The sequence below is a fragment of the Urtica dioica genome, chromosome 11 (assembly GCF_054948205.1).
Source record: "Urtica dioica subsp. dioica isolate 48M chromosome 11, U.dioica_male_clone48M_v1_H2, whole genome shotgun sequence".
Classification (NCBI taxonomy): domain Eukaryota; kingdom Viridiplantae; phylum Streptophyta; class Magnoliopsida; order Rosales; family Urticaceae; genus Urtica; species Urtica dioica.
Window position 1 is genome coordinate 20,410,186 of NC_142766.1, and position 24,875 is coordinate 20,435,060.

The 24,875-nt window shown below is 35.0% G+C and overlaps 4 protein-coding genes across 10 annotated transcripts; all 4 read left to right on the forward strand.

The window, feature by feature from the left end:
- The first annotated feature begins 637 nt into the window (after positions 1 to 637).
- Positions 638 to 4,726, forward strand: LOC149382172 (actin protein 2/3 complex subunit-like protein). 2 transcript variants are annotated; one of them, XM_089629756.1, is made up of 12 exons: positions 638 to 788; positions 960 to 1,137; positions 1,220 to 1,282; positions 1,409 to 1,514; positions 1,611 to 1,715; positions 1,799 to 1,875; positions 1,977 to 2,076; positions 2,818 to 2,890; positions 3,055 to 3,246; positions 3,548 to 3,668; positions 4,062 to 4,283; positions 4,365 to 4,726. In XM_089629756.1, exons 1-12 carry the CDS (start codon positions 712 to 714, stop codon positions 4,410 to 4,412), a joined length of 1,362 nt encoding a protein of 453 aa, XP_089485882.1. In that variant the 5' UTR covers positions 638 to 711; the 3' UTR covers positions 4,413 to 4,726. The 2 variants fall into 2 exon arrangements, with proteins under 2 accessions (XP_089485882.1, XP_089485883.1); XM_089629757.1 differs by having other exon boundaries at positions 966 to 1,137.
- Positions 4,727 to 7,388: 2,662 nt separating this feature from the next.
- Positions 7,389 to 9,503, forward strand: LOC149382173 (shugoshin). The gene is made up of 8 exons (XM_089600814.1): positions 7,389 to 7,845; positions 7,936 to 7,973; positions 8,088 to 8,220; positions 8,346 to 8,414; positions 8,582 to 8,620; positions 8,738 to 8,807; positions 8,909 to 8,972; positions 9,050 to 9,503. Exons 1-8 carry the CDS (start codon positions 7,702 to 7,704, stop codon positions 9,309 to 9,311), a joined length of 819 nt encoding a protein of 272 aa, XP_089456940.1. The 5' UTR covers positions 7,389 to 7,701; the 3' UTR covers positions 9,312 to 9,503.
- An 826-nt stretch (positions 9,504 to 10,329) lies between these two features.
- LOC149382174 (centrosomal protein) lies at positions 10,330 to 11,997 on the forward strand. 5 transcript variants are annotated; one of them, XM_089630858.1, is made up of 3 exons: positions 10,330 to 10,480; positions 11,147 to 11,202; positions 11,500 to 11,997. In XM_089630858.1, the coding sequence occupies exon 3, from the start codon at positions 11,531 to 11,533 to the stop codon at positions 11,909 to 11,911; it is 381 nt and encodes a 126-aa protein (XP_089486984.1). In that variant the 5' UTR covers positions 10,330 to 10,480; positions 11,147 to 11,202; positions 11,500 to 11,530; the 3' UTR covers positions 11,912 to 11,997. The 5 variants fall into 5 exon arrangements, with proteins under 5 accessions (XP_089486984.1, XP_089486983.1, XP_089486982.1 ...); XM_089630857.1 differs by having other exon boundaries at positions 11,503 to 11,997; XM_089630856.1 differs by having other exon boundaries at positions 11,506 to 11,997.
- A 2,420-nt stretch (positions 11,998 to 14,417) lies between these two features.
- Positions 14,418 to 21,259, forward strand: LOC149382175 (eukaryotic translation initiation factor 2 (eIF-2) family protein). 2 transcript variants are annotated; one of them, XM_089630854.1, is made up of 13 exons: positions 14,418 to 14,661; positions 15,096 to 16,915; positions 17,194 to 17,702; positions 17,779 to 17,886; positions 17,971 to 18,071; positions 18,153 to 18,243; positions 18,341 to 18,451; positions 18,597 to 18,662; positions 18,806 to 18,865; positions 18,955 to 19,512; positions 19,789 to 19,911; positions 20,568 to 20,687; positions 20,777 to 21,259. In XM_089630854.1, the coding sequence occupies exons 2-13, from the start codon at positions 15,127 to 15,129 to the stop codon at positions 20,840 to 20,842; spliced, it is 3,702 nt and encodes a 1,233-aa protein (XP_089486980.1). In that variant the 5' UTR covers positions 14,418 to 14,661; positions 15,096 to 15,126; the 3' UTR covers positions 20,843 to 21,259. The 2 variants fall into 2 exon arrangements, with proteins under 2 accessions (XP_089486980.1, XP_089486981.1); XM_089630855.1 differs by lacking the exon at positions 14,418 to 14,661 and adding an exon at positions 14,764 to 14,841.
- Positions 21,260 to 24,875: the final 3,616 nt, after the last annotated feature.

Here is a 24,875-nt window from a genome sequence, read left to right on the forward strand (position 1 = left end):
CGCTTCGTGGACAATTTTGAATCCTGGAAGGAGGTTCCACGATTGACTTCGTTGCAGACCTCGTTCACACCTGCCCACCATGTCTGATTATGGGTCGTATTTTGTGGATGAACCGCCTCTTCTTGCTCATCTTCGCCGCGGTATTCCTCTTCCACGAGTTCGAAATCTCCTTCGCGATCAGGCTCTTGATCGTGTATCTCGTGTTCATTGTGTATCTCGCGTTCATCGCGAATCTCGTGTTGATCTTCTTCGTCCATCTCAAGTAACAAATTCTCTTCGATTTCAAAGATTTTGATTTTGGGGCTTTCAGATTATTTGGGATTTAGGTCGTGAAATTTAATTAGTTTTTTTTTCTATTATGTTTATATTTTACTTTAATTGTTTTTAACGTTTGTATTACGCCGTGTGTAATTTGAGCCGTTGAATTGTTAAAATGACTAACGTCGGTACTAGAAATGCAGTTTAGTGATTATTCCCGTAAAAAAAAAGTTTGAGTAACAAACTGAGTGCGAAAAAAGAGTTTGATGATTTATGCCGCTAATTCCCCTCATTAAATTAAAAAAGATAAACCTTTTCTATTTTACAAATTTATAAATTTAAATTGAATATTCAGGGACCCTTTATATTATTTATTAGCAAGTCTTTTGACACCAATGCTCTTAGTCTTTTCAAAGTTTGGCGCTCACGAGAACGAGAAGAAGAGAGTGAAAGATGGCGGGCGTCGACGATTCTCTTGATTTCGAGTTCGACGATCCCATCACCAGCGTGCCTATCGTCCCCAAAAAAAGGTTTATCTTTCAATTCGTCTTTTTCACCATTTCTAGGGTTTCTCCTTCAATTTACTATTTACGCTATCAGGGGCTTTTTTTAAGTAGTATTTCGTTGTTCCTGATTTTTGGTTATCATCTTGTGTTTGAAAATAGATTTCATTCACTTTTTTTTTTCTTGGATTTGTTGAGGATTAGGAAGAAGGTTATTGGTTTGGATGATCTTTTGGCCGATTTTTACCAAGAGCGAAGCAAGTGTATAGAGAGCGAGTCCAGACGCGCGAAGAAAGCACCAAAAAAGCTCAGTTCCGATGAACTTGATACCAAAGAAGCTTCTTTGTCCATGCTTGTTGACCAGTGCCAAATCCAGGTGTAGAAATTATCCAATTTGGCTTTCTTCAGCTGTCTTGTCTCGTTGTTTTATGATTCGTAATATTAACTGTTCTGCGCAGATGACAGAAATGGGTGGCGACGAAGAGAATTCCTTTTGGGGCGTACAGCTTTTCGGAGACCAGGTTTAAAATGAAAATACGCTAGCTTTATAGATATACATTGCTATGTTACACTCACACCTAACAATGATATATATAATTGGGTACAATTCTAGTTCTCTAATTGGTGTGTGATTTACGATTTCGCAGCAATCTTCACCTTCTATAGCCACTCCTCCGCTAGAGAGTTGCGATCTTTTGAAGTCCTTTATGAATAATGAGGCCAGCTCTCTTATCAAGCTTTCTATAGAGAATGGTGCGCTGTCTTTTTATTAATTATCGATTCTATTGATTATTCATCGAACCCATTCATTTGCGAGTAACTTTCTGTTTCTAAATCCGTTGTTTCCAGGAGAGACTTTCACTGAAGGACTACTGGTTAGTGGATGGCTTACAAAATTGGTTCTCGCACGAGGTTACGTTGAAGAGTCGATAACCAAAAGGGCGTCTCATTTGAGTGAGTTGTGTTAATGTTATGTGGTGTTCTTAATTTCCCATTATGTTTCTAAATACGCGTACTTCTCATTTTTTCTTTTGTAGTGTTTTATTCACCAAAAGAGGAGCTAAGAGCATCTGCATGTAAATTCTGGTGTGCGATTCTGTCAACTGCAAAAGAGGTAAATTCATCTCTTTGTTTTACATGCTTTTGAGGGAAATATGAATTTAGTCTATCTGTCTGCCTAAGTTAATCATAATGGCATTGCTCGGCATTTGACAGTCACTGAAAATAGATTGGCTTCCTAGCTATTCCGATATAAGAAAAGCTCTCGAAGTCTATGGATTCGTCTCCTTGTCTGATACAGGAGTTTCTAGTGCCAGTAAGTTCCCTTGACGTTTTTTTTTCCTTCTGTCATTTATCGATTAAAAAAAAAAAAAAAAAAACTTAGCAGGCCTGTTTAATTTGTTACATGTGTGGGTAATTTTTAAGAAAAAAAATATTAAACAGTGTATCTGGGTGACATGAAACTAGTCTTACCATGATTTATTCTAGTCCTTGTTCATGAAAAACTTTTAGGTTGCATGATTGAAAATGCCAACATCTATGAGGTAAAATGATAGATCCTAGTTCTATCCAAAGGAACAACAGAGAAGAAATAGAAGGAAAATGGATTGTATTGATAAAAATCGGAAAAAAAGGTGTTATCCCAAACAAGACTAATTGACTGAATGCCTTTCTAATCCCTCCTTCTTTCCTTTTATAGCTACAGACTAAGGAAAATAAACCCCCAAAGTAAGCTAAGAACAATTGAATGCCTAAAATAACCCATGAGAAGACTTGATCCTAGACCTAGAGTCTTATCATAAAATCTAAGAGGAGAAACAACATTTATCATCATCGAGGTAGTTTTTAGTCTATCTGATTATTTAGTAGCTGCACTGAGTTTTAACTCCCCGTAGGTGACTGTGTTCCGTAAACTGTGGTTTGTTAGTGGGTGTTGCATTTGCACATAGCCTACTTCATATTTTCAGTCTTTAGTTCTATAATTCAGAACTGGATTGGTTTGGTCATTTTAATTCCTCTTCATATCATTCCACTATTTCTTTTGATTTTATTGTAGACTCCAGCTGCAGGGGACCGGCTCAAAACATTAGATCTTGGGTCAGATTTGCAACAATTTGTGGTCAAGTGAGGTAAAGCTTATCCAAAACATATATCTGCGGGCTATACTCTTAACTGTTCAGTTTCTGTATCTATATTGGACGTCTTAGTATCAGAATTCCACGCTTGCCTCGTGTAGATGCTAATGAAAAGAAAATTGGATTATGGTTAATATTCTTGAAGGAATTCTCTACAGGGATAGGTGGCCTATGTTTTCAACCTCGGACGCTGAAGAAATAATTGAAGTCATTATTTCTCTCTTCTTAGACCGACAGCTTCAAGGCCTGTCTGCACTTTTGTATGAATGTCTGCAAACACTTATTGACTACTTGACGGACGAGGAATGGCTATCCAGCTGTAAGAAAATCGCTAAATATCTTGCACGCAGGTTAATACTTACACTTTCTCAGCATTGAATTTGCTGCTAGTTACTTTATGGACAGGCGATGCGAAACCATGGTTTATATATTCCAAATAATATTCCACATTCGTATACAAAAGTCTTTTCTTTCGTAATTTTTGAAAGTCCGCTTTTTTCTTTTTTTAATTGCTTGCGGTATTAATAGTTGGTGGAATTCGGGGCAAACAGAAAACACGGGGCGCTATTGTATATGTCAAGGTTTGGGTTGTATTGCCTGTGTTTTAGTGTCGAGATGTCTTATATTTGGTTGCTGATTATTTTTGTGCAGCGTGCCTAAAGACTTGAACTGCATAAGGATAGTGGAGTGCATTGCCGGAGTAGACGATCGGAGCAAGCACCTTAGAAGTCTAGTTGCCTATGAAATTCTTTTTGCTCTCTTTGATTGCAAGGTATTTTCTTTCTGATGCATGAAGATTCGCTCTTTTGTTTCACTGTAGCTTTATTATTGCTTTTTCTTTCGGTCTATTTTATATAGCATCGGTAGGTCTTTGGGTTTTCTCAAATATTTGTTATCCCTCTTAACCTGTGACTTTTCTCTAGCTAGACAGAGAAGGCTACTGAACCCTGAACTTTACTTGTCTGATGCGAAAGGATATTTTTGGATCAATTGATATATAAACGAAACGAAATACAATGTTGATATCAGACATTTGAGAGGTCCGTGCGTACGATAGTGTTATCATATCGAGAATAGTGCTTACGAGCCATTTAGGAGAATCGTTTGAAAAATAAAACGACGAGTATCTAACAAAATTATTAACGAACAGAGCCATTATACGCAGGCTGTCAACGACGAGATCTTAAGATTGCTTTTGGCAATTAATTTGAAAGAAAGGAGTTGCGATCTTTTCAAGGCGTACATCTACTTGGTTTTGACTGAGAATTGGCTTTTGTCTGATGAACTCATAGAAGAGAAGCCGGTACTGAAAGAGATGTGGGGTCTATATCTACGGCAGTGTAATTGTATGATCAGTAGCACGGACTTGAGGTCTTTTGCACCAAAGGTATGAATAATTCTATTTAACAAATATCAGCGCGAATGTCTTTTTCATTCGAAAGCATTTTTCTTGTATGTTTTGTTTCAGATCCGTGACAGGGCTTCCTTTCTTCAACAAGGGGCTAAAAGAATATAACAAGGTCTTATTTCGATGATGCTTACGTTTCGAGTGCGTATAAATTTATGTGAGGTTCACCTCTGTGGTTAGTCATTCTGATTTGGAATGGAACCTCGGAGATGTTACTACGTCTCAGTCAGTTATTGGCATAATTTATTTACCATCAGTTGAAAATTAAATTGGCAGACTTGGTAAGTATAAACATGGGAAAAACGAGACATAATTATAATCCCGGTATATATTAGTGTTGCAGTAGCTAAGGTTGCTTTGTTAATCTGCCTGCTCTTTGTTACAACTTACAATTACTTAATCTTTCTTTGAGATTTTGTTTTTCCTTGATTATCAAAGTAAATACAATATTATTTATTTATTTAAAAATGAAAAAAATTGGCTTATTGTTTTCCATTCTTTACCATAATAACAGGAGCGTATTTTTCCTTTATTTATGAATTTATAGTCTTATACAATTCCTTAGTAGAAGAGGATAGTGCATATAGGATGGGTATTACTATAACTGATAGATGGTAAATATATCTATTTATTAAATGATGTATAATTTAAAAGAACTTACTCTTTAACTTGGATATTGTTGTGATTTTGGTAGATGTCCAACTCTTTTTTTACAAAAAATCAGTTTATTAAACACACATTTTGTTTTGGCTTCAATTTATTTCTCTAAGCTAAAAGGGTTGATAATATGAGAGAGATAAGTTAAAATTAATCTAAAATTTGGGTGATCGAGTGTAATGGTCTTTGAACTTTTCGGTTTTGTCATAATTTGGTCTCTAACCTTTCGTTTTTGGCATTTTTCCATTAACTTTCATTTTGATGGAAATTGGTCCAAACTGCTAATTTCCATTCCCTTTCTAATTTTTTAATTATCAAATTTACAATATAATATATGTAAAATGATTAATAGTAATTATAAAGTTTTTCCAAATGTGGAAAAAAAGTTAGAAATTTGTAACTAACTAAGCTTGTTTATACCTAAGAATTTCAATGTGACATACATTTCAATTTTTTTAGATATCTAACTATTACGCTGACATGGCTTTGATTCAGGTAAGTTGAAATTTCCATTTTAACTTTATTTAAATATATACGGTTTCTGTTTATATATTATGTTTTTTTTACCTGAAATAAAGAGTTTATAATAAGTTAAGAGACTGCTGTAATATTTTTGGAAATAATGACGTGTGACAGTGTAGATATATGGGCATTCCCAAACTTGAAATTGCAGACTAGCCACCGTTTGTATGATTATTATTTATTACCCACACGACATTTTGAAAAAATAATAATAAATGGCAATAAAAAATGCGGTTAACGAGGCAAAAATTAAGACTACAACTGATTCAAAATTTGAAAGGAAGTCAAAATATCAAAGTCATTCAACACACAAATAACACATGAAACAAAACTAAACTCTTAAATTTTAGGGCGTTCTAGAAATATGTCAAAAAACAAACCTCATTTTTTTGTTTTTGTTTATTTTCGTCAAATAGGAATATAGTCAAACGGACTGATAAGCAAAAAAAAAAAAAAAAAATCTGATTTGCCTTTATCTATTAACAAACTCGTTACTCCATCTCTCCTATTTTTTTTTTCCTACACTTTTTTTCTTCATAAAAACTTCAAAAAATCATATCTATCTCATATGAACTCGAAATTGAGTGATTCCAAATCCTACGGATTCGTGATGCCGAGATCTTCAAAAATAAATCCATTGGGTTTGATGAAAATCATGTTTAATGTCATATATGTAGAAAAATCACGTTAGAAAATAACTGAAAATTTTCGAAAATCATCTGGAAATAAATGGAAACGTAAACATGATGCATTAAACATATTTTTCATCAAACACAATGAGTTTTTGAAGATCTCGGCGCCACGAATCTGTAGGATTTGGAATTACTCAATTTTCGAGTTCGTGTGAGATAGATATGCATTTTTTAAGTTTTGATGCAAAAAAAAATGCTTGAAAAAAAGTAGGAGAGAGAAAGTGACGAATTAAAAAACAAGAGAGAGAAAGTGATTAATCTAGAAAAAAACGTTATATTTATTTAAGGACAAATATGAAATTTTAAATATAATTGACTATTTTTCTAAAACTCTCCAAACGTAGGGTAAATCTCAAACCATGAATTGTAGGTGACCTAACTAGTTACAAAATTTTAAATTTTAAACAATTCATTGCCGATTATTAAATAACTAACCACTCAAAACAAGCCATTATTTTGAATTCAAAATTCTCCAAAAAGAGGGAAACATAGTAAAAATGATACAACGTTATTTTTAAAAAGATATTCGAAATTATTTCTTGTAAATTCGTATAATAATTGAAGGTTAATAGTTGTAAATTAAATTAAATGACACATATTAAATCAAATTAATTGTACATGCGAAAATATGGGACTAGCTATTCACCTAATACTTAGGCTAAATTCTTAAAAAGAGGTAGAAAATTGATTAGTTGCAACATATTATTATTATTATTAGTAATAGTAAGATTTATTAGTAATGGTAGTAAGAAAAAACGTTTATATAATATTTAAATTCTTATGCATGTTTATGGAAAGATTTATATACCGAAATCAAAATATAAGATTTACAAAATAGTCGATCTTTTATTTATAATGGATCTCAAAGGGAAGAAATTTTCTTCCTTAATAAATCAATATATGATTTTAATTGATTAAAAATACAGAGATAAATGACTAATAGTTAAAGTAAGTTACAAAACATGTCTGTTTGGGATCACAGCGTTATTTTTCATTTTTCTTCTTCTATTATTTAGTATAATTTTAATATTTGTGTCGAAAGCGAGGAAAGAGGTTCGGAGTCGCACAGAAGTTCAAAATTAGGTTCGTACTCCGCTTCGGAGAGCCGTTTTCAAGTCCGGAGTCTTTCCGAACCTGCGTTCTCTTTCGCTCGCTTTCTTTTGCCCAAATCGCTTCACTTTCTCAGCAATCAAAGTAACGAGAAACAAAAAAAATAAAGCTTTATTCCTCGCATTTCCGGTTTCCAATTTATTAGAGATTCCTCTTATCTTGATTCTGAGATACAAACCATCTACCCGGGAAAAAAAAAGACTCAATCTTTCGTTTTACGTTTGAATTTGTCAGATTCTTTCTTCAGAATCTTTTTCTACAACAACGAAAACTCAGAAACCCCTTTTTCGTTTTCGTTCTTCAAAACTCGAAACTTGGGAGTTTCACTTTTAGCCTCACACAATAGCACAATTAGTACTCGGAAATCCAATTCCTGATTCTTCTCCAAAACCTAATCGACCATCAAAAGTGAAAGAATGGCTAGAAGAGCGTCGTTTGGCAACATGGTTCTGAAGAAGCTTTCGGATATCACCAACTTACAGAACGTGAAAACCGCCGCTGAAGAAAAGCCGCCGGAGATGTCCGATATAGATAAGGACTATGTTGACCAACTCATCAAGGTACAATAAAAAATTTTGTTTACTATTTTTTATTATGTATTCAGAATTCAGATCAAGTCTTTTTTTTTCTACAAATTATTTCTGAACCAGGAAAGAAGGAATTTGCTGAAGCTTATCGCGGAAAGAAAGTATCCTTGAATTGGCTGCATTCTTTAGAAATTACTTAATTTGATTTAGAAAATTGAGTGAATTTGTTTGTTGATAAACTATGCTTTTGTTTCCGTCTTAATTCGAATCGGCAGTCATATAATTGAACTCACGGGAGCCGAGTTGCAGAAACTCCGAGTCAATCTTCAGAAACTCCAACTTCAGAATTGGAATCTCGCTCAATCAAACAGCCAAATGATAGCAGAAGTTAACTACGGAAGAGAAAGGGTAAACAAGAATTATATATGTATATAAACAATCTCTTTTAGCACTAAAGTTTAATAATATGCCTATTTGATATTTATATATATATATATATATATATATATATATATATATTTATTATTTTCCAGGTGAAAGCACTTCAGCATGAGCTTGTGTGCAAAGAGGCATTACTCAAAGCCAATAGTTTTGGGAACAAGGTTTTTAGTCTTTTCTTTACTCTCTTTCTCTTCCAAAAAAAAAAAAAAGGTTTCATCAAATGCATAGAGTCATGCTGACCTTGTAGCACCTTGATTTCAAGAACAAAAACAAAAAATTAAACAATCAAACACATTTGTTCTCACTTGGCTTGATTCCCATTTTGCAGGGAAAAACAACCAGAAATTGCGAAAAGACTGTCCCTCAGGTTCAGAAAAAACTAATAATCTCTTCTTTTTGTGTCACTAATGTTTCCCGATTAAGGCACTAGATTTTAGATGTAGTCGCTGAGCCGATCAACATGTTTTTGGTTGGTGATTTTAAGGAAGGAGACGAGACCAGAGAGGCCGAGAGACCACAGAGTCAAAACAAAAGGCGCATCATTAGAAGTCGATGTAACTTCAACAACACCACTCTCATTTTTTTTTTAACGTAAAAACTCCATTGTTGTGTTTGTCGGCATTTGATCCTTGAGAGCTTCTTGTGCATTTCACAGCCATGGGAGCTTCCACGACAAGAAGCCAAAAGGCCGAAGACAAAGAGCGAGTTGAGAACAAAAGGTTTGTCAGTCAAACAGAACCATCTTATAGTTACTTAGAACATACATAGATAATTGATTTCGTGCTTTTCTATTCAGGCGGTGTTTGAAGAGGCAATCGGCGCGGTTTAAGAGGGAACAATCGGACAACTATTTTGAGATTGAAGATACTAAGTTTGCACCGGATGACAAAAACAGAAACAATTATAAAGAGACTAGTAATTTTAAAGAGGAAGAAGAAGAAGAAGAAATGGGAGTTCGAGGACGTTCTTCTATTGGGAGACCGTTGCGCAGAGCTGCTGGGAAGATTCAGTCTTACAAAGAAGTTCCTCTTAACATCAAAATGAGAAGAGAACCATGATGGTGATGATATGTCACATTCTCTATCTCAAACTGTAATATCAATCTTTATGTTGTAATGTTAAAATGTGTTGAGTTTGAGTTTGTATTTGAAAAGCTGTAAAAGGAATTAAATTAGAGGCTAACGTAACTAATGAACACATATATTGATATATATATATTTATTGTGAGAAGCTCTTATTTTCCTTTCAATAATCTTATTCGGTAGTCTTTTTTGGTCAATCTTCAATAAAGTAAGTCTTAATAATCAATTTTATAGTTTTTTAATTTCTTTGAGTGTGGCAAATAATAAGGTTTTCATTGGGATAGGATACAAATCTTGCTGGTTTTCATTTGATCAAATTTCATATGATTGCAGGGACGGAGCTAGAGAGCATAGTTAGGGTGTTAATATGAAAACAAAAGCTCGGAGATAGCTAATATAAAAGTTAATTTATTGAATAAATTTGTATTCTTCTAAAAATAAGAATCATATAGTGTGATCTACACCTCTATTACATCCACTCTGTTCATGTGTTTGTCTTTTAAGTGGGACTTCTGTTACAGGAAAAAAAGAAAAGGGACATAGATTATTTATTGCTGTACCTCTCATTTTATCATATGAACTTGAGAGGAAAAATTATCTATTTATATTGTGGAGTCAAATGGAAAGACGACACTCTTTATTTTAGAAAATAACTCTTCTCTTTTATCGAATTTGGGTATAATTTGTCTCATATACTAAAAAAAATTGTCTATAGTTATTATATAATTATGGACATGCTAATTTCTTTTTCTTTAGAGATTTAAATAAATTGATTAGTGGATTTTTCACTATCAAATAGTATGTATTTTTAACGGTACTTTGTCATTTATAATACACATTCTATCTTAGTATTTTTGAAAGGACATTCTATATACGCACTATAATAGTGCAAAACAAATAAAACCATGAAATAATTACCTTAAAATGAGAGTAATATATAATGAAAGACCCAAAATAAATTTGCTTTCGAAGAAAAACAAACGAGACCAAAAAATTGCTTGCAAATTTTACCGTCCACTTACAAAAAAAAATTAAAAAAAATAAAGCCCTAACACAGCTCTCGTTCGTGAACAGAGTCCGAGAGCTTCATCAGATTGATTTCGAGCGTTTCATTCGTCTACTTCGGAGCTCTCCTCTGCCCCGAGGTCCGATTCCCTGTCGCCCATCTTCTTCCGATCATTTATATTTCAGATTTTCGACTTTTTAATTTCGTGATTTTGCTTTCTGGTTTACGTAATCGAATCTATAAAACAATTTGGGTTATGATCTTTCAACTCGGAGTTTATATGAAGCTGAGTTTTGATTGACTATGGGATATTCTCTCTGTTGGAATGACCGATTATATGTTGCTAATTTTCTACGATACAAAGAATAGTAACAGAAATTCGCGTGCCACCGATTCGATACATTGTTGATTCGAACACTCGTTTAAATCATAGGTCGATAATTTTTTTAATGCTCTCATTGCTTCTGAGTATATGTTTCAATTCAGCTTCTCTCTCTCTCTCTGCGGCCACAGACCCCCGAAGTTTAGTATTTTTTTTTTGTGTGTTCATAGACTCACAAACCTTCATCTAAACCTCACAGTCGAGGGAATGCTTGCCATTGATCCTCATCTTCTGAAACAGATTAAAGCATGCCTTGAATTACCGTGAATTTCAGGCCATTTTGATGCAAATGCATGTCACGGTGACGAGTAGTACTTAAATTAGGCTTTTGATTAGAAATGTAAAGCTGCATACTAGATGTTTGTTGAAATTCAGCTGAGACCATTTGAAATGATATATTATTGTCTTGTTTTATTTTTTCAGGTTTTGTAGTGCACTCCGAGCAAGGCGAAGAAGCCCCTGATCTTGCTGATTTCCAAGTGAGCCTTTTTTTTCTCTTTTGTTAATATAATATGAAAAATTATACAAAATAACCATTCGAAACTAACTCTTTAGCAAAATAGTCAAAATTTCAAGTTTTCAGCCAAAAAAAAAAAACACTATGATTAGATTTTTTTGACGATTTATATAAGCAATTTATCACTTTCAAAAAATTATTGAAATCAAACATGCGATTTCACTAACTTTAAGACAAACATTAGCTATTTTGCAAATCCAGCAATTTCAATTGGCTGGCTATTAAACTAAAAGACCCGTTTGCGTGTGCTTTGGAAAAGAAGAAGAAGAAGAAGAAGAAGAAATCAGGGAATGTCGATATTGTGGGAGAAGAGCCAAACGTGGAGGTACATAGTGAGAAGAAGCAGAGAGTCGAAGAGATTCTTCGTGGCTTTCGCGACGATCTGCGGAGTCGTCCCGGGGGTGGTGGGCTACTGCGTGATGCAGGCCACGAGCTCGCGAACGGAGGAGCTCGAGGCCCAACTGCGCCGCAAGGCCCGGCCCGATTCCCTCAGGATGGGCCAAGTCAACCGCGAGCGCCTCGCCGAGTACTTGGGTGAGCTCCAGCGCAAAGAGGACACCAACGACCGATACGTGGCCGCCCTCAAAGGCCACACTCTCACCCGCCACCCCTACGTCAGAATCCAGCCCCTCCCCGCCAGCAAAGACGATCCTCCCCGTCCCGAAAACTAGGTTCAAGAAGCTTATGGTGTGTTTTTCTGTCTTATTCTCGTCAGTCGTTCTTTTTTTTTTTTGGGTTGGAATTGGAATTGCATCTATGTTTTATTAATTTTGAAAGCCTAGAATTGGAACTGGTATACTTGTTGAAGTAGTTCTTTTCTAATTTCTTTTATTTGTTTTTTTTTATTAATTTGGTGTGACAGAGAAGGGTTTTGTTAGTGTATCAAATAATTAGGCTTTCGCTGGAATTGGATACAAATCTTGCTGGTTCTCATCATTTTATCCTTTTGTTTTTTTCTCGTCACTAGATGTATCAAAGATTTGATTGTAGACCTTAGTTAGGGGAGGGCTAATATGAGTTTGTCTTTTTTTAGATGGAGCAAATACGAAAATATTGGGTAAAATAATATATATATATATATATATATATATATATATTTCTTTTTCTGATTTTTATATACGAGGGAAAGCTCAAGTCCTTCATGGATCCGTCCTAGAAGGTTACAAAGCCAGTTAGTAGTGAGGGTGGGGCTATAGCCCCTTGAATTTTAAGACATTGTTATTAATTAGTTTTTTTTTTTTTTTTTTTTTATTTTAATTTTTATTTTTAATGTTAGCTATATATGTATTTAATAAATAAGTATATGAAGATATGACTTTCTGAAGACTTTTAAAGCAACAATTTTATTGATCAACTCCTCTCATATATATTTATATTTGTAATTTCTCTTTTCTTGTCATATCAGATATATGTGATTCTTTATAAATGAAAAAAACGGTGGGAATCAAATTAAAATAAATAAATAATAAACAAAAAAAAAATTGTTGCTGATGTAAGTTTTATTTATTTATTTAATTTTTCCCTTAAAAAGTATTGTATATTTTATGCTTAGTCTTTTCTAATTCGATAATTGATCATTATTTTTTTTCATCAACATTTAAAATAGTTTTAATCTATAATATGATTGAGCTTTAAAAAAATATAAATAAATTAAATGTTTGCAGTATCGGCTCACACAAAATTGATATTGTGCTGCATAAATAACACAACGATCGTAAAAATAATACAAAAAATGTAAAACTGGAGAAAATTGAATTTGATTAATATATATATATATATATATATATATATATATTTTTAGTAATATATATATATATATATATTTATATACTTGTAAAATTCCTAAATGTGTGCGAAATACTGTAATTTACAATTAAATTAGAGTTGCAACGCGAAAACATAGACAACATTTTAATTCTTGATTTTTATAGGAAAAAGAGAGACCAAAAGATTAGCTAGGTAGTATAATAATGGAAAAATTAGGAAATAGTTGCCTTAAACTGAGAGTAATATATGATGAAAGACAAAAAAAAGAGAAATAGGAAAGTTGAAAAAAAAAGACCAAAAAATTGGCATTACAACCTAGGATTAATTTACTGCTTACCGTTACCGTACCGCGGCTTTAGCTTTATTGGTTTACCCCTTATCTTTCGAGGTATACCGTGATAAGTGTCGAAATTTACAAGTTATCGTTACCGATTGATAAACCGTTACCATTGAGGTAAACCGCTAACAAATGAGATTTTCCTCGAAGAATTTAAAAATTAATTTTGAAAACAAATAGATTTCCACAAACATACATATTATAAAATGTTCAATCTATACTTAATGACAATATAGAGTTCACAACTTCACATACACATACACATACATAATAGAGTTTACATCACAAACATATCAAATATAGTTAACAACAAGCCATACTAAATGGAGTTCACGTCAAGCCATACCAAATAGAGTTCACAGTACACCATATCCAAATACAATGTCTACATTCAAATCACTACTCGAAATGTATGAGGTTGGTTGAAATGTAATTGTTCCACAGTAGACAATACTTATACCAAGTCATTATCTGAGCATATGTCGTAATTAAAGTCTCCTCTAAACATGACGGTCGTAGCTATACTAATATATTGATGATATATGAACTTAAATTCTTAAAAAAAAAAATCCATAACTTTGGTGATGAACTAAACCATTTACCATAACTATGAGCTAAATTTTACAGTATTTGTGGTATATTTGCGAAATTTGCTGTAAATATACAATTTAACTTATATTTTAGGGGGTAAATTTGCGATATTTGAGGTATTTTCGATTTTTATGCGGTATTTATTCGGAAAAATATGATAAATTGTGGTAATTTAGGGGGTAAATTTCGTTTACTATTTTTTGTTATGTATTCAAATCAAGTCTGTTAACGGTTTTTACTTTTTTTTTCTACAAATTATTTCTGAACCAGGAAAGAAGGAATTTGCTGAAGCTTATCGCAGAAAGAAAGTATCCTTGAATTGGCTGCATTCTTCTGAAATTACTTAATTTTGATTTAGAAAATTGAGTGAATTTGTTTGTTGATAAACTATGTTTTTGTTTCCGTCTTAAATAAATAAAATTTATCTATTATAATAGTGCAAAACCAATAAAACCATGAAATAATTGCCTTAGTGAAAGACCCAAAATAAATTTGCTTTCAAAGAAAAACAAAAGGGACCAAAAAATTGCTTGCAAATACATAAAGCCCTAACACGAACTCTCGTACGTGAAAAAGAGTCGGACAGCTTCGCTCATCTTCTCCCTCGGAATCGCGTCTCCTCTGGAATCTCCTCCTCTTTTTCGACAGAGGCGATCTCTTCAGTGTCGATTTGCGATTCTTTTCCGGTTTCAGCGGCGTAGGATCATCATCATCATCCGAGTTCGGGTGAGTCATATTAATTTACCTATAATCAATCTACTAGTTAAACACACCAAGATATTTCATGAATATCAAATCAAATCAAATCAAACGCCAACATTTTGCAAGTAATCCAATTCAACTCCGACTTGATACGAAGCTGAGGATTGATTGGCTAAGATATTGTCTCTGTTGGAATGACCGATGGTACGTTGCGTTTTTTTTCTATGATTCGAAGCAACAGCCTTCTTTCCTTGGATGATAATCAATCATATGTCAAGCAGCAAGAGAGATTCGATACATTGTTGATACGGAAACTCCTTTTTTATTATCTGAACTTATAGGTCGATAATTGTATTTGCTGTACACTGTAATGGGTACTCTGTATTAATTGTTGTATCGTGTAAAGTGTAAAACTCTAATAAATTTTTTTTTTCTCCCTGTTTTCGATTTGGAATTAGGCCTGAACAGAGTAATTCGTGGAAATTAACAATGGGACGAAAGAAGGCGAGTAATGGTCATGGAGGGGACGAGGATGGCCCACCGGTTGCCGCTTCCACCAAGTCCAAGAAGAAGGGTTTGGTCATCGACGACGACGAGTATTCGATTGCGACCGAGGCCTCGGAGGAGTCTGTGGCTCAGGAAGAGAAGGTTGTAATCACTGGGAAGAAGAAGGGGAAGAAGGGAAGCACCAAGGCCTCTCAGTCAAAGGAAGAGGATGTTGAAAAAGTGGGGGACAACGAAGACGAGGGCTCATCGGAAGTTGTTTTCGCCGGAAAGAAGAAGGGTAAGGCAAAGAAGGGTGGTGGGAATAGCTCATTCAGCGCGTCAGCTTTTGAATTGCTCGGCGATGAGGATGATGATGGCGGAGAAATCGTTGATGAGGACGAGGATGAAGCTCCGGTTATCGAGTTCATGGGGAAGAAGAAGTCGTCTAAGGGTGGGAAGAAAGGTGGTAGTTCATTAGCCGTCGGCGGTTTTGATGCCCTAGGCGATGACGATGAGCAGGTTGATGAAAAGAAAGACGAGAGCGATGATTTCGCGGCGATTACTTTCACGGGGAAGAAGAAGTCATCAAAGGGCTCCAAGAAGAATGGCGGTAACTCGTTGGCTGGCGAGGGGATTGATGACAATGATGCTGTTGTGGACGATGAAGCCATCTCGTTTTCTGGGAAAAAGAAACCGAGCAAGAAGAAAGGCCATGTTTCGTTCGCCGAGTTGAATGAGGAGGTTGAGGTTGAGGCTACAGATTCCGTTCAACCTCAACAAACGACTGTCGGAGCTGGCGATTCTAAAGAGAAGAAAAAGAAGAAGAAGAAGAGTGGAAGGACGGCCCAAGAAGAGGATGACTTGGACATGATTCTCGCAGAGCTTGGCGAGCTTCCGGCAGCGTCGAAGCCCATTGCCGAGCCTGTGCAAGAAGAGAAAGTTCAAGCTCAACCGGAAACAGCGACCGTGGCGGTCGAAAAAGAAGGCGAAGAAGAATCAGCTGCCGCGAAGAAAAAGAAAAAGAAGAAAGAGAAGGAGAAGGAGAAGAAAGCGGCGGCCGCTGCCGAAGTAAAAGAGGAGAAACCAAGCGAAGCGAAAATGGAAGGAAAGGGTAATAATAAGAAGCTTCCGAAGCATGTGAGGGAGATGCAAGAAGCGCTCGCGAGGCGTAAAGAGGCGGAAGAGAGGGCGAAGAGGGAAGAAGAGGAGAAACAAAAGAGGGAAGAAGAGGCTCGGCGGAAGCAAGAGGAGCTTGATAGGTTAGCGGAGGAGGCTCGGCGGAGGAAAAAGGAGAGGGAAAAAGAGAAGCTTCAGAAGAAGAGGCAGGAAGGGAAGCTTTTGACTGCCAAGCAAAAAGAAGAAGCCCGTAGGCTCGAGGCTATGAGGAACCAAATTCTTTCTAGCGCCGGGGGTTTGCCCGGGGACACGGCTGCACCGACCAAAAGACCCTTGTACCAGAAAAAGAAGTCCAAATTCACTCCTCATTCATCTAAGCTTGTTGAGACCTTAGAGGAAAAGGAAAGCCAACCAGACGAGGTTGATTCTGCGGATTCGGAGAAGGTTGAAGAGGCGGAAGGATTGGAAGTGGAGGAGAAATCTGAAGTCGCCGAGTCTGTCCAAGAAGAAGTTGAGGACGAGAGTGAGGACGAATGGGATGCAAAGAGCTGGGACGATGTCAATATATCTGTCAATGCCTTTGCGGATGAAGAGGTTGAGTCGGAAACTGAGCATGTGGCCAAAAAAGAATTGAAGAAGTCTGTATCATCTACTGGAAATGCAGACAAAAAAATTGGTATGTCTAATCAGTGTTAATGATTGAGAATCGCAATAATATTTTCAATTCAACCTAACCTGTTTTTACACAGCTGTTTACTGTATAATAGTCAACAAAGAACCTTTACTTGATTTATCTTTCATAGAGTTAGTGAGACATACCTAGCCAAATCTGTTAATCAAAATACTGATGTACTGACACTATTGACCTCTGCACTTAATACAATTCAATTTAGACGTTTGGATGTTTATCTGAAAAATCGTTTCACGATGCTTGCCGTTTATTCAATTTCGCAGCTTCCACCGCCCCGCCTGAAGATTCTAAGAAACCAAATAAAACGCAGGAGAAGAAGCAAGTTGCGGTCGAAGTAACTGGTAAAAACAAGGAAAAAGACGTAGACGATACACCCAAGGGTGAAGCAAACCTGCGTTCACCCATTTGCTGTATTATGGGCCATGTCGACACTGGTAAAACCAAGCTATTGGATTGTATCCGTGGGACTAATGTTCAGGAGGGTGAGGCAGGAGGTATTACTCAGCAGATCGGGGCTACATATTTCCCTGCTGATAATATACGCGAGAGAACAAAGGAGCTCAAGGCTAATGCTATCTTGAAGGTCCCTGGATTGTTGATCATTGATACCCCAGGCCACGAGTCCTTCACCAACTTGAGATCTCGAGGTTCAGGCTTATGTGATATTGCAGTTTTGGTTGTTGACATCATGCATGGCTTGGAGCCCCAGACAATAGAGTCTCTCAATCTTCTTAAGATGAGGAATACAGAATTCATTGTAGCATTGAATAAGGTAGGTACATATAGCTCTTTTCTTCTCATTTTTCGGTGTCTCATTCTGATTATGCTCTCTTGATTTCAACTATTAGGTAGACAGACTTTATGGATGGAAAACCCAACGCAACGCTCCAATTAGGAATACGTTGAAGCAACAGACTAAGGACGTGATAAATGAATTCAATATGAGGCTAAAACAAGTAACACGCTCTCCACCTTATTTTATTTTGTATATACCTATTTCATTGGCTTCTTTCAACTCTAAACTCCGTTCGTTGTGTTAGATCATCACCCAGTTCATGGAGCAAGGAATAAACACCGAGCTGTACTATAAAAATAATGATCTCGGAGGGACATACAACATTGTACCCACAAGTGCCATTACGTACGAATCTCGTCACTAGTTGTTTTCCTTCTTTCCTGCACTGGTTCAGTCTCTAATATTTTGTGATAACGGCTTATACAGCGGTGAAGGTCTTCCAGATTTGTTACTTCTGTTAGTTAATTGGACACAAAGAACTATGGTGGAGAAACTAACTTTTAGTAACGAAGTGCAGGTTTGCTTTCTTTTTCTATATTATGTAGTTTACTCAGACCTCGAGTTACTTAAGTATAAAAGTATCTAACACACACAGTGGTTTTTCCCTTGTCCAGTGCACTGTCTTGGAAGTCAAGGTTGTGGAAGGGCACGGGACCACCATTGATGTCGTGTTGGTGAATGGTGTGCTTCATGAAGGGGAGCAGATAGTTGTCTGCGGTATGCAGGTAATCCTCTTTAAACCATTCTCCATATCATAATCTTGATGTTGGCGTTTCATTAGTCATTGATTTCCTTTATTTCAAGCTATAATCGTTATTTGAAAAATCAAGAAAATTCAAGTAAGCATGACTGATTTGTCGTACTGTGAAGGGACCAATTGTTACAACCATTCGAGCCTTATTAACTCCCCATCCAATGAAAGAGCTCCGGGTCAAGGTAATAATTTTTTTTCTTCAATATATAAGTTATCTGCTATAATGATGTACACGTTTTCATGCTGTATCGAATTTCGATCAATTATTCCAAGCATTTTCATGACACCGACCAAGTTTCATGAAATACTTTTTGTTAATGCTCAGGGAACATATCTCCATCACAAGCAAATCAAGGCTGCACAGGGTATTAAGATCACAGCACAGGTGGGTTATCTATGGCTAAACACTTTACTACAAGAAATATAGTTTCTTCAGAAAAAGGAATGTGTGGTAAATAATCTTGTATCATGTAGGGCCTTGAACATGCTATTGCTGGCACTGGGCTGTACGTGGTGGGGCCCAACGATGACGTGGAAGAGATCAAGGAAACAACGATGGAAGATATGAAGTCGGTTATGAGCAGGATTGACAGGAGCGGTGAAGGAGTTTGCGTACAATCCTCTACTCTAGGTTCCTTGGAGGCATTGCTTGAGTTCTTGAAGACCCCAGAAGTAAACATTCCTGTTAGCGGTATTAGTATCGGACCCGTTCACAAGAAGGATGTCATGAAGGCCAGCGTTATGCTTGAAAAGAAAAAAGAGTACGCCACAATTTTGGCATTTGATGTCAAAGTCACCCCAGACGCCCGCGAACTTGCAGAGGAATTGGGGGTCACCATTTTTATGGCGGATATTATCTACCATCTGTTTGACCAATTCAAGGCTTACATCGACAACATCAAGGAGGAGAAGAAGAAGGAATCGGCTGACGAAGCAATATTCCCTTGTATACTCGAGATCTTACCGAACTGCGTGTTCAATAAGAAGGATCCGATTGTCCTTGGAGTTGATGTGCTAGAGGGCATTGCTAAGGTATGCCATTCTTTACGGTTTGTTGTGATTCTTGGTTTGGTTGGTGCATATGGTGTTTCATGGGATAAAGTTTCATATGCCTCAATAGAAGAGATCTATGATTTTACGTAGAGATCAGCAAAGGGTAATAAAAGAGTAGCAGGCGGAATATCTTTTTTTTTTTCTTTTAGAAAAATAAAGTGTGATTATGTCGTAAGATTGTTGATATGAGATTGGAAAATTGTCTCATTATTAACTTATTGTATAGTTCTAAAGCTTGAATCCCTTTCTATGTAGGTTGGAACTCCATTATGTATCCTCACAAATAATGAATGCGTTGATATTGGTCGTATTGCTTCAATCGAAAATAACCATAAACCCGTTGACACGGCCAAGAAAGGGCTGAAGGTAGCCATAAAGGTACGGAGCACTACTCTCTTTACTGGTTGAAAACATTATACCAGTCCACATTGCATTATCAGCTGTGAAAATATTTTCTTGAAAATCGATTCGACTATTTTATACAATCAACCGAGTAACTAAGCAATAAAAATTTGGAGATTTGCTAAATAGCCAACCTTTTGTAAATTTCAAGTAAATAGCCATTATAGTGATCTGGCACTGTTTGGACGTTTTTAACATTCCATTTGTGCCCTTAAGAGTCTGATGGTTATTTACAAGGCATTAGACTCGGTATTTTGTTATCACAAGCCATTTGGAAAACCTTGTTGGCGGAAGTACCATGAGTTGACGCTTGTGATAACAAAATACCGAGTCTAATGTCTTTCGTGGTCCTATTTAATGTTAGAATGAGCATCAATTATTCCCCAATCTGATTTAAGTCGGGGGTTGGTCAAACAAGACGTCCCTGGTCCCTTTTAGCCTTGCAATTTGTTTATTGGAACATTCTTCCAAAACTTTTGCAATTATTAATAATATCCAGTTTCCTCTCATTGTTTAGATTCTCTATTATTGTTCCCTCCATAGACATGTTACACCTTTTGCACGTTTCGCATTTTTGTGTACATAGGACTGAAGATATATGATTTTACCATTTTGCTTTTGTTTTTGGGTAGATTGTGGGGACCAATTCTGAAGAACAACAGAAAATGTTCGGGAGGCATTTTGAAATGGAAGACCAACTTGTGAGCCATATATCGAGAAGGTCGATTGACCTCCTAAAAGCGAATTACCGAGTATGTCCAAACTAAATTCAACTCTACATTGATTTCATGGATATTTCTCTCTGTTTTGTAACCCCTGTTACTGTGTTGCTGTTAATCAGGATGATCTAAGTATGGAGGAGTGGAGATTGGTCGTGAAGTTGAAGACATTACTGAAGATACAGTGATGCATCGATTTTTTTTTAAGGACAGACCACGCCGAGTGACATGAGTGGGCTTGAATGCATTTGCGAAGAAACTACACAGTCCCAATCCTCGAAGAAATCCTGATACCGATTGGTTTTGACATGTCAATGTTCCAATGCAATACTCGAGGGAAAGCTTTTTATTTTTCAAGCCAAAAAGACCGGGAGTCACCGGTTTCGGAGAGATTTTTTTTTGGTCGGTAACGTCGATTGACGCAGGTCTTTTTTTTTTGGTCGGTAAGTGAGACTTGTACCAAAAGGAAGCACGCGACAATGCTTGTATTCTTTTTTAGTAATTTATTACATGTGTTTTAATTTGCACGTTGTTACAACTTACAGCCTCTTTATGATCAATTCCAGCCCCAACAACAAACAATCCCACCGTCGCTTTCTTTATAATATGTGAATTTCGCCTTTTTACCTATCTAATTTGGATAACATATTACGTTTATTTTTGGACGATGTCTTACAGCCTAAAACACGTACGAGTTAAAAACATGAATAAAATAGTTAAATTTGACAATATTAAGAGATCTCCAATGTTAGACTTGAGGTGGATAAACGGGCCTAAAGTCTTCCAGACGAACTTGCCCCAGTTACGGATGTTATTGATCTGACCTAGAAAGAAAGCCCATGTAACAGTTGTGGCCGTTCAAAAAATCAATACAAGTTTTTTTTTTTTTTTTTTTTTTTTTTTGAAAAAATGAACACAAAACTCGCAGAAAAATTATAAGCGAAAAAGGAAGTATATTTTAATTATGTACATATAATCTATTCTTTTTAAGAGAAATTGTTTGAAGTTTAAACGAATTATACTCGAGAGACCTTGAAAAATTATGCATCATGTGAAGTATCATGGCACTAGAAAAAAGCATGGTTCTAGAGTACCCCAATTGGACGAGCCATAATAATGTTTCTCGTTACTAAAAGACACTTTAATTAGCAACCGTCAACTAAAATATAATTAGCAACGCTTTTGAAGATTCAATATAATATGATCAAATCAAGTAGTCTTTATCATAATAAACATATATAGATAAAATCTACTAAAAAAGAAAATTCAACTCTCAAATACATTAACTAATTGATTTGAGCGACCATCACCCATGTGAGCTCAATCTAATAGGCTAAGACAACAAAATCCCCTGTGATCATAATTATAATCCCACAAGATTCATGAAAATAAAATAACCTTGACGTGGCATATAAACCGTGTGGGGTCTTTCTTTAACATAAAATTGCCTTGATGATTTTCACCATGAGACGTAATTTACTTTTTAAAGTATGATGGCCATCACATTCCAAAGGTCATAACAGAATAAACCAAATGGTCCCATGAATTTATTTTTCTCATCTATCTATGCGATCGGACAAATCCCATTTTGGGAATCAGATTTCACCTGCACTTTTTGCTTTGTCTCTAATTTAATTAACCTCAATAAAAAGAAGAAGTAGGGAAAAAAAAGGATTAAATAGAAAAGTAAGCAAAGATCACTTCACCACTAGCTTAGCCAGTCTCGTGAGCTTCTCTAGGGATCACTGATATGGGCTCCACAAATCCTAGCACACGAAACAAAGATCTTTAATTTTTCAATTTATTATTTTTATTTTTTTTAATGTTTTTCTTCCTCTCATTTGAATGAACAATCAGGATTGTCACACGTGGCATGTTCTAGTGAGGCTCACATGCAAAGGCTGGATATTACGGACAAATATTGGCCGTCATTCTACTAGATTTCGAGACCTTAAAACCGCGTGTTACATTATATCACGGCACGGATATCTTTTTTGATATCTTTCTTATTTATTTTATATTGAACGGAAAAAGAAATGAAAGGAACAATTAGTGATTTCAAATATTTCATGGAAGATACGAAAAAGTATTTTATGACTATAATACAAATGAGATATGTGTGTAATATATTTTCTTAGGTTGAAATATGTGTACAATACAATGACATTTGAAAGTATAACAAATATGTTATTTTTCGTTTTTTTTTTTTGTTAACTCTCACAAAATATGTTATATCAGTAAGCCAAGTCAGTGATACACGATTTGTCAATTATAGCCATAAATAATATAGATATTGAAAAGAGCAAAATATAGGATGGGTAATTAGCACCGAATAAAATATTAACCATGTTCCGATGGAGCTTTAACTTTTATGGTATAACGACCACTTGGGATTCCAAAAGATCTACAAAATAAACATGACATGATTAATGGAATTGACGACCCACCTAAACACCAAAATATATATATATATATATATATATATATATATATGTATACATACATATATTTAAAATAGATAATTATAGAATTGCAGTACTATTATATTTAATTACTAAATTACCAATAATCCAATAGATCATTTTCTATTTAAAAAATAATCATAATTTTATTTTATTACAAAAATAGCTTATTAAATCGAAATAAATTTAATTAGTTAAAACAGTTAATTTAATTTACTTCAGTAAGGTCGAAATAAATTAAACTGTTTTAGTTAATTTAATTTATTTCAGTTTGGTGGACTATTTTTCTTAATAAAATAAAATCTTAACTAAAATAAAAAAAAAACTAAAAAATTGACTAATTGTAACAATTTTTTTTATTTAAAATATATATTATGGAGAAATAAGCTCTCTTGTAATTCCAAGTTAAAATATTCTTCATATGTGAGGAATATGGAGCCCACACGGTTAAACAAAGTTGGCATCCATGATTATTTAGGGTTACCCGACAGGTATTAGCCGTTAGGACCCCACTAATTGTGACTTAGGGCATCAATGACTTCTATGTTTTTTTAGTGATCCAATATTCAATCCGAACATGGTATATACCCATTTTAGGTTGCTCCTAATGTCCTTAGAAAACAGGTTTCTTACTTTCTTTACGCAGATAGGTAATTTTTTAACATAGCACATCAATAATCATTCATTGAACTTAAAAATTTGATATGGTGGCACTTTTTTCAAATTTCTATTAATTCTTTTTTTGTCACAAAAATTTAAGTATGCAACCAAGGTCATTTTTTATTATTATGTTAATATGTGAAGAAAACGACCACCAAAATAATTTTATTCAAGCTTCAGTTCATGTGCCACATATTTGAGATTTCTTTTAAAGATTAATAATGGATTTTTTTTTTGGCACACGAACAAACCATTTTATCCTAAAATAAGGCAAATGCGCATCGCAAATATCATTTTATCCTAACAATAATGATAGATCTTCAAAGAATTTTGGTACAAAGATCATAAATTTATAATTCATATGACTTTTGAGGGATAAACCTGATTTAGTATATTTTAAGGCATATCTTCTCAAATTTGGATCGAAAAAAAATAAAGAAAGGGATAATAAAATGTCTAGAAAATAAAAATAAAAATAAAAATAAAAATAAAAAGAACAAGCAAAATAAAAAGAGCTAGCAATCATGAGAGACGCACATATCCGTACATAAGTTCCATGTCACTTTCCGTGTGATGCAAGAATGGTGCTCTCCAATTAAACCTTCGGTATGAAAAGGATATGTATCATATATGGACTTAAAAAAAACATAAAACAAAAAATGGTAATCTTCTGAGCATTAGAATTGATACCCTTTAGCTCCACTTTTGATACTCTTTAGCCCCTTAACCGTCCCAAAAGAAATTCGTTACTCTTCTTTTCCAAAACCTTAATGTTCCTATGTATAACTTGCTTTTCTTCCTTATTTTGTACTCGCTTTGGGGTTAACATATTCTTTTCGAACTTAAAAAACCCTAGTTGTTTCTTTCTATCACCGTTATAGTTGTTCAATGTTAAGGAATATGTGATATTTTCAAAAGCAAGAGCGAACAACGTTGGTTTGTAAGAAAATTAAGGAATAAGCTCTGAACCAGGGAAGATATAATATTAATTTATTTTAGTAACAAACAAACTAAAAAAAAGTTACGAAGCTCTCTTTATATATCCATAATTTTATACACACCAAAAAAGTTAGCTTCAAGTGTACTATAAACCAAACAC

Excerpts from the sequence above, each read along its gene's own strand:
- LOC149382172 (XM_089629756.1), top strand. The coding sequence starts at position 712 with ATGGCGGGCGTCGACGATTCTCTTGATTTCGAGTTCGACGATCCCATC. Across the intron at positions 1,716-1,798 it reads CAAAAGGGCGTCTCATTTGA|TGTTTTATTCACCAAAAGAG; the intron begins GTGAGTTGTGTT and ends TTTCTTTTGTAG. Across the intron at positions 4,284-4,364 it reads TGAGGTCTTTTGCACCAAAG|ATCCGTGACAGGGCTTCCTT; the intron begins GTATGAATAATT and ends GTTTTGTTTCAG.
- LOC149382173 (XM_089600814.1), top strand. The coding sequence starts at position 7,702 with ATGGCTAGAAGAGCGTCGTTTGGCAACATGGTTCTGAAGAAGCTTTCG. Across the intron at positions 7,974-8,087 it reads AAGCTTATCGCGGAAAGAAA|TCATATAATTGAACTCACGG; the intron begins GTATCCTTGAAT and ends TCGAATCGGCAG. Across the intron at positions 8,621-8,737 it reads GCGAAAAGACTGTCCCTCAG|GAAGGAGACGAGACCAGAGA; the intron begins GTTCAGAAAAAA and ends GGTGATTTTAAG.
- LOC149382174 (XM_089630858.1), top strand. The coding sequence starts at position 11,531 with ATGTCGATATTGTGGGAGAAGAGCCAAACGTGGAGGTACATAGTGAGA.
- LOC149382175 (XM_089630854.1), top strand. The coding sequence starts at position 15,127 with ATGGGACGAAAGAAGGCGAGTAATGGTCATGGAGGGGACGAGGATGGC. Across the intron at positions 17,703-17,778 it reads TCATTGTAGCATTGAATAAG|GTAGACAGACTTTATGGATG; the intron begins GTAGGTACATAT and ends TTCAACTATTAG. Across the intron at positions 18,663-18,805 it reads TGAAAGAGCTCCGGGTCAAG|GGAACATATCTCCATCACAA; the intron begins GTAATAATTTTT and ends GTTAATGCTCAG.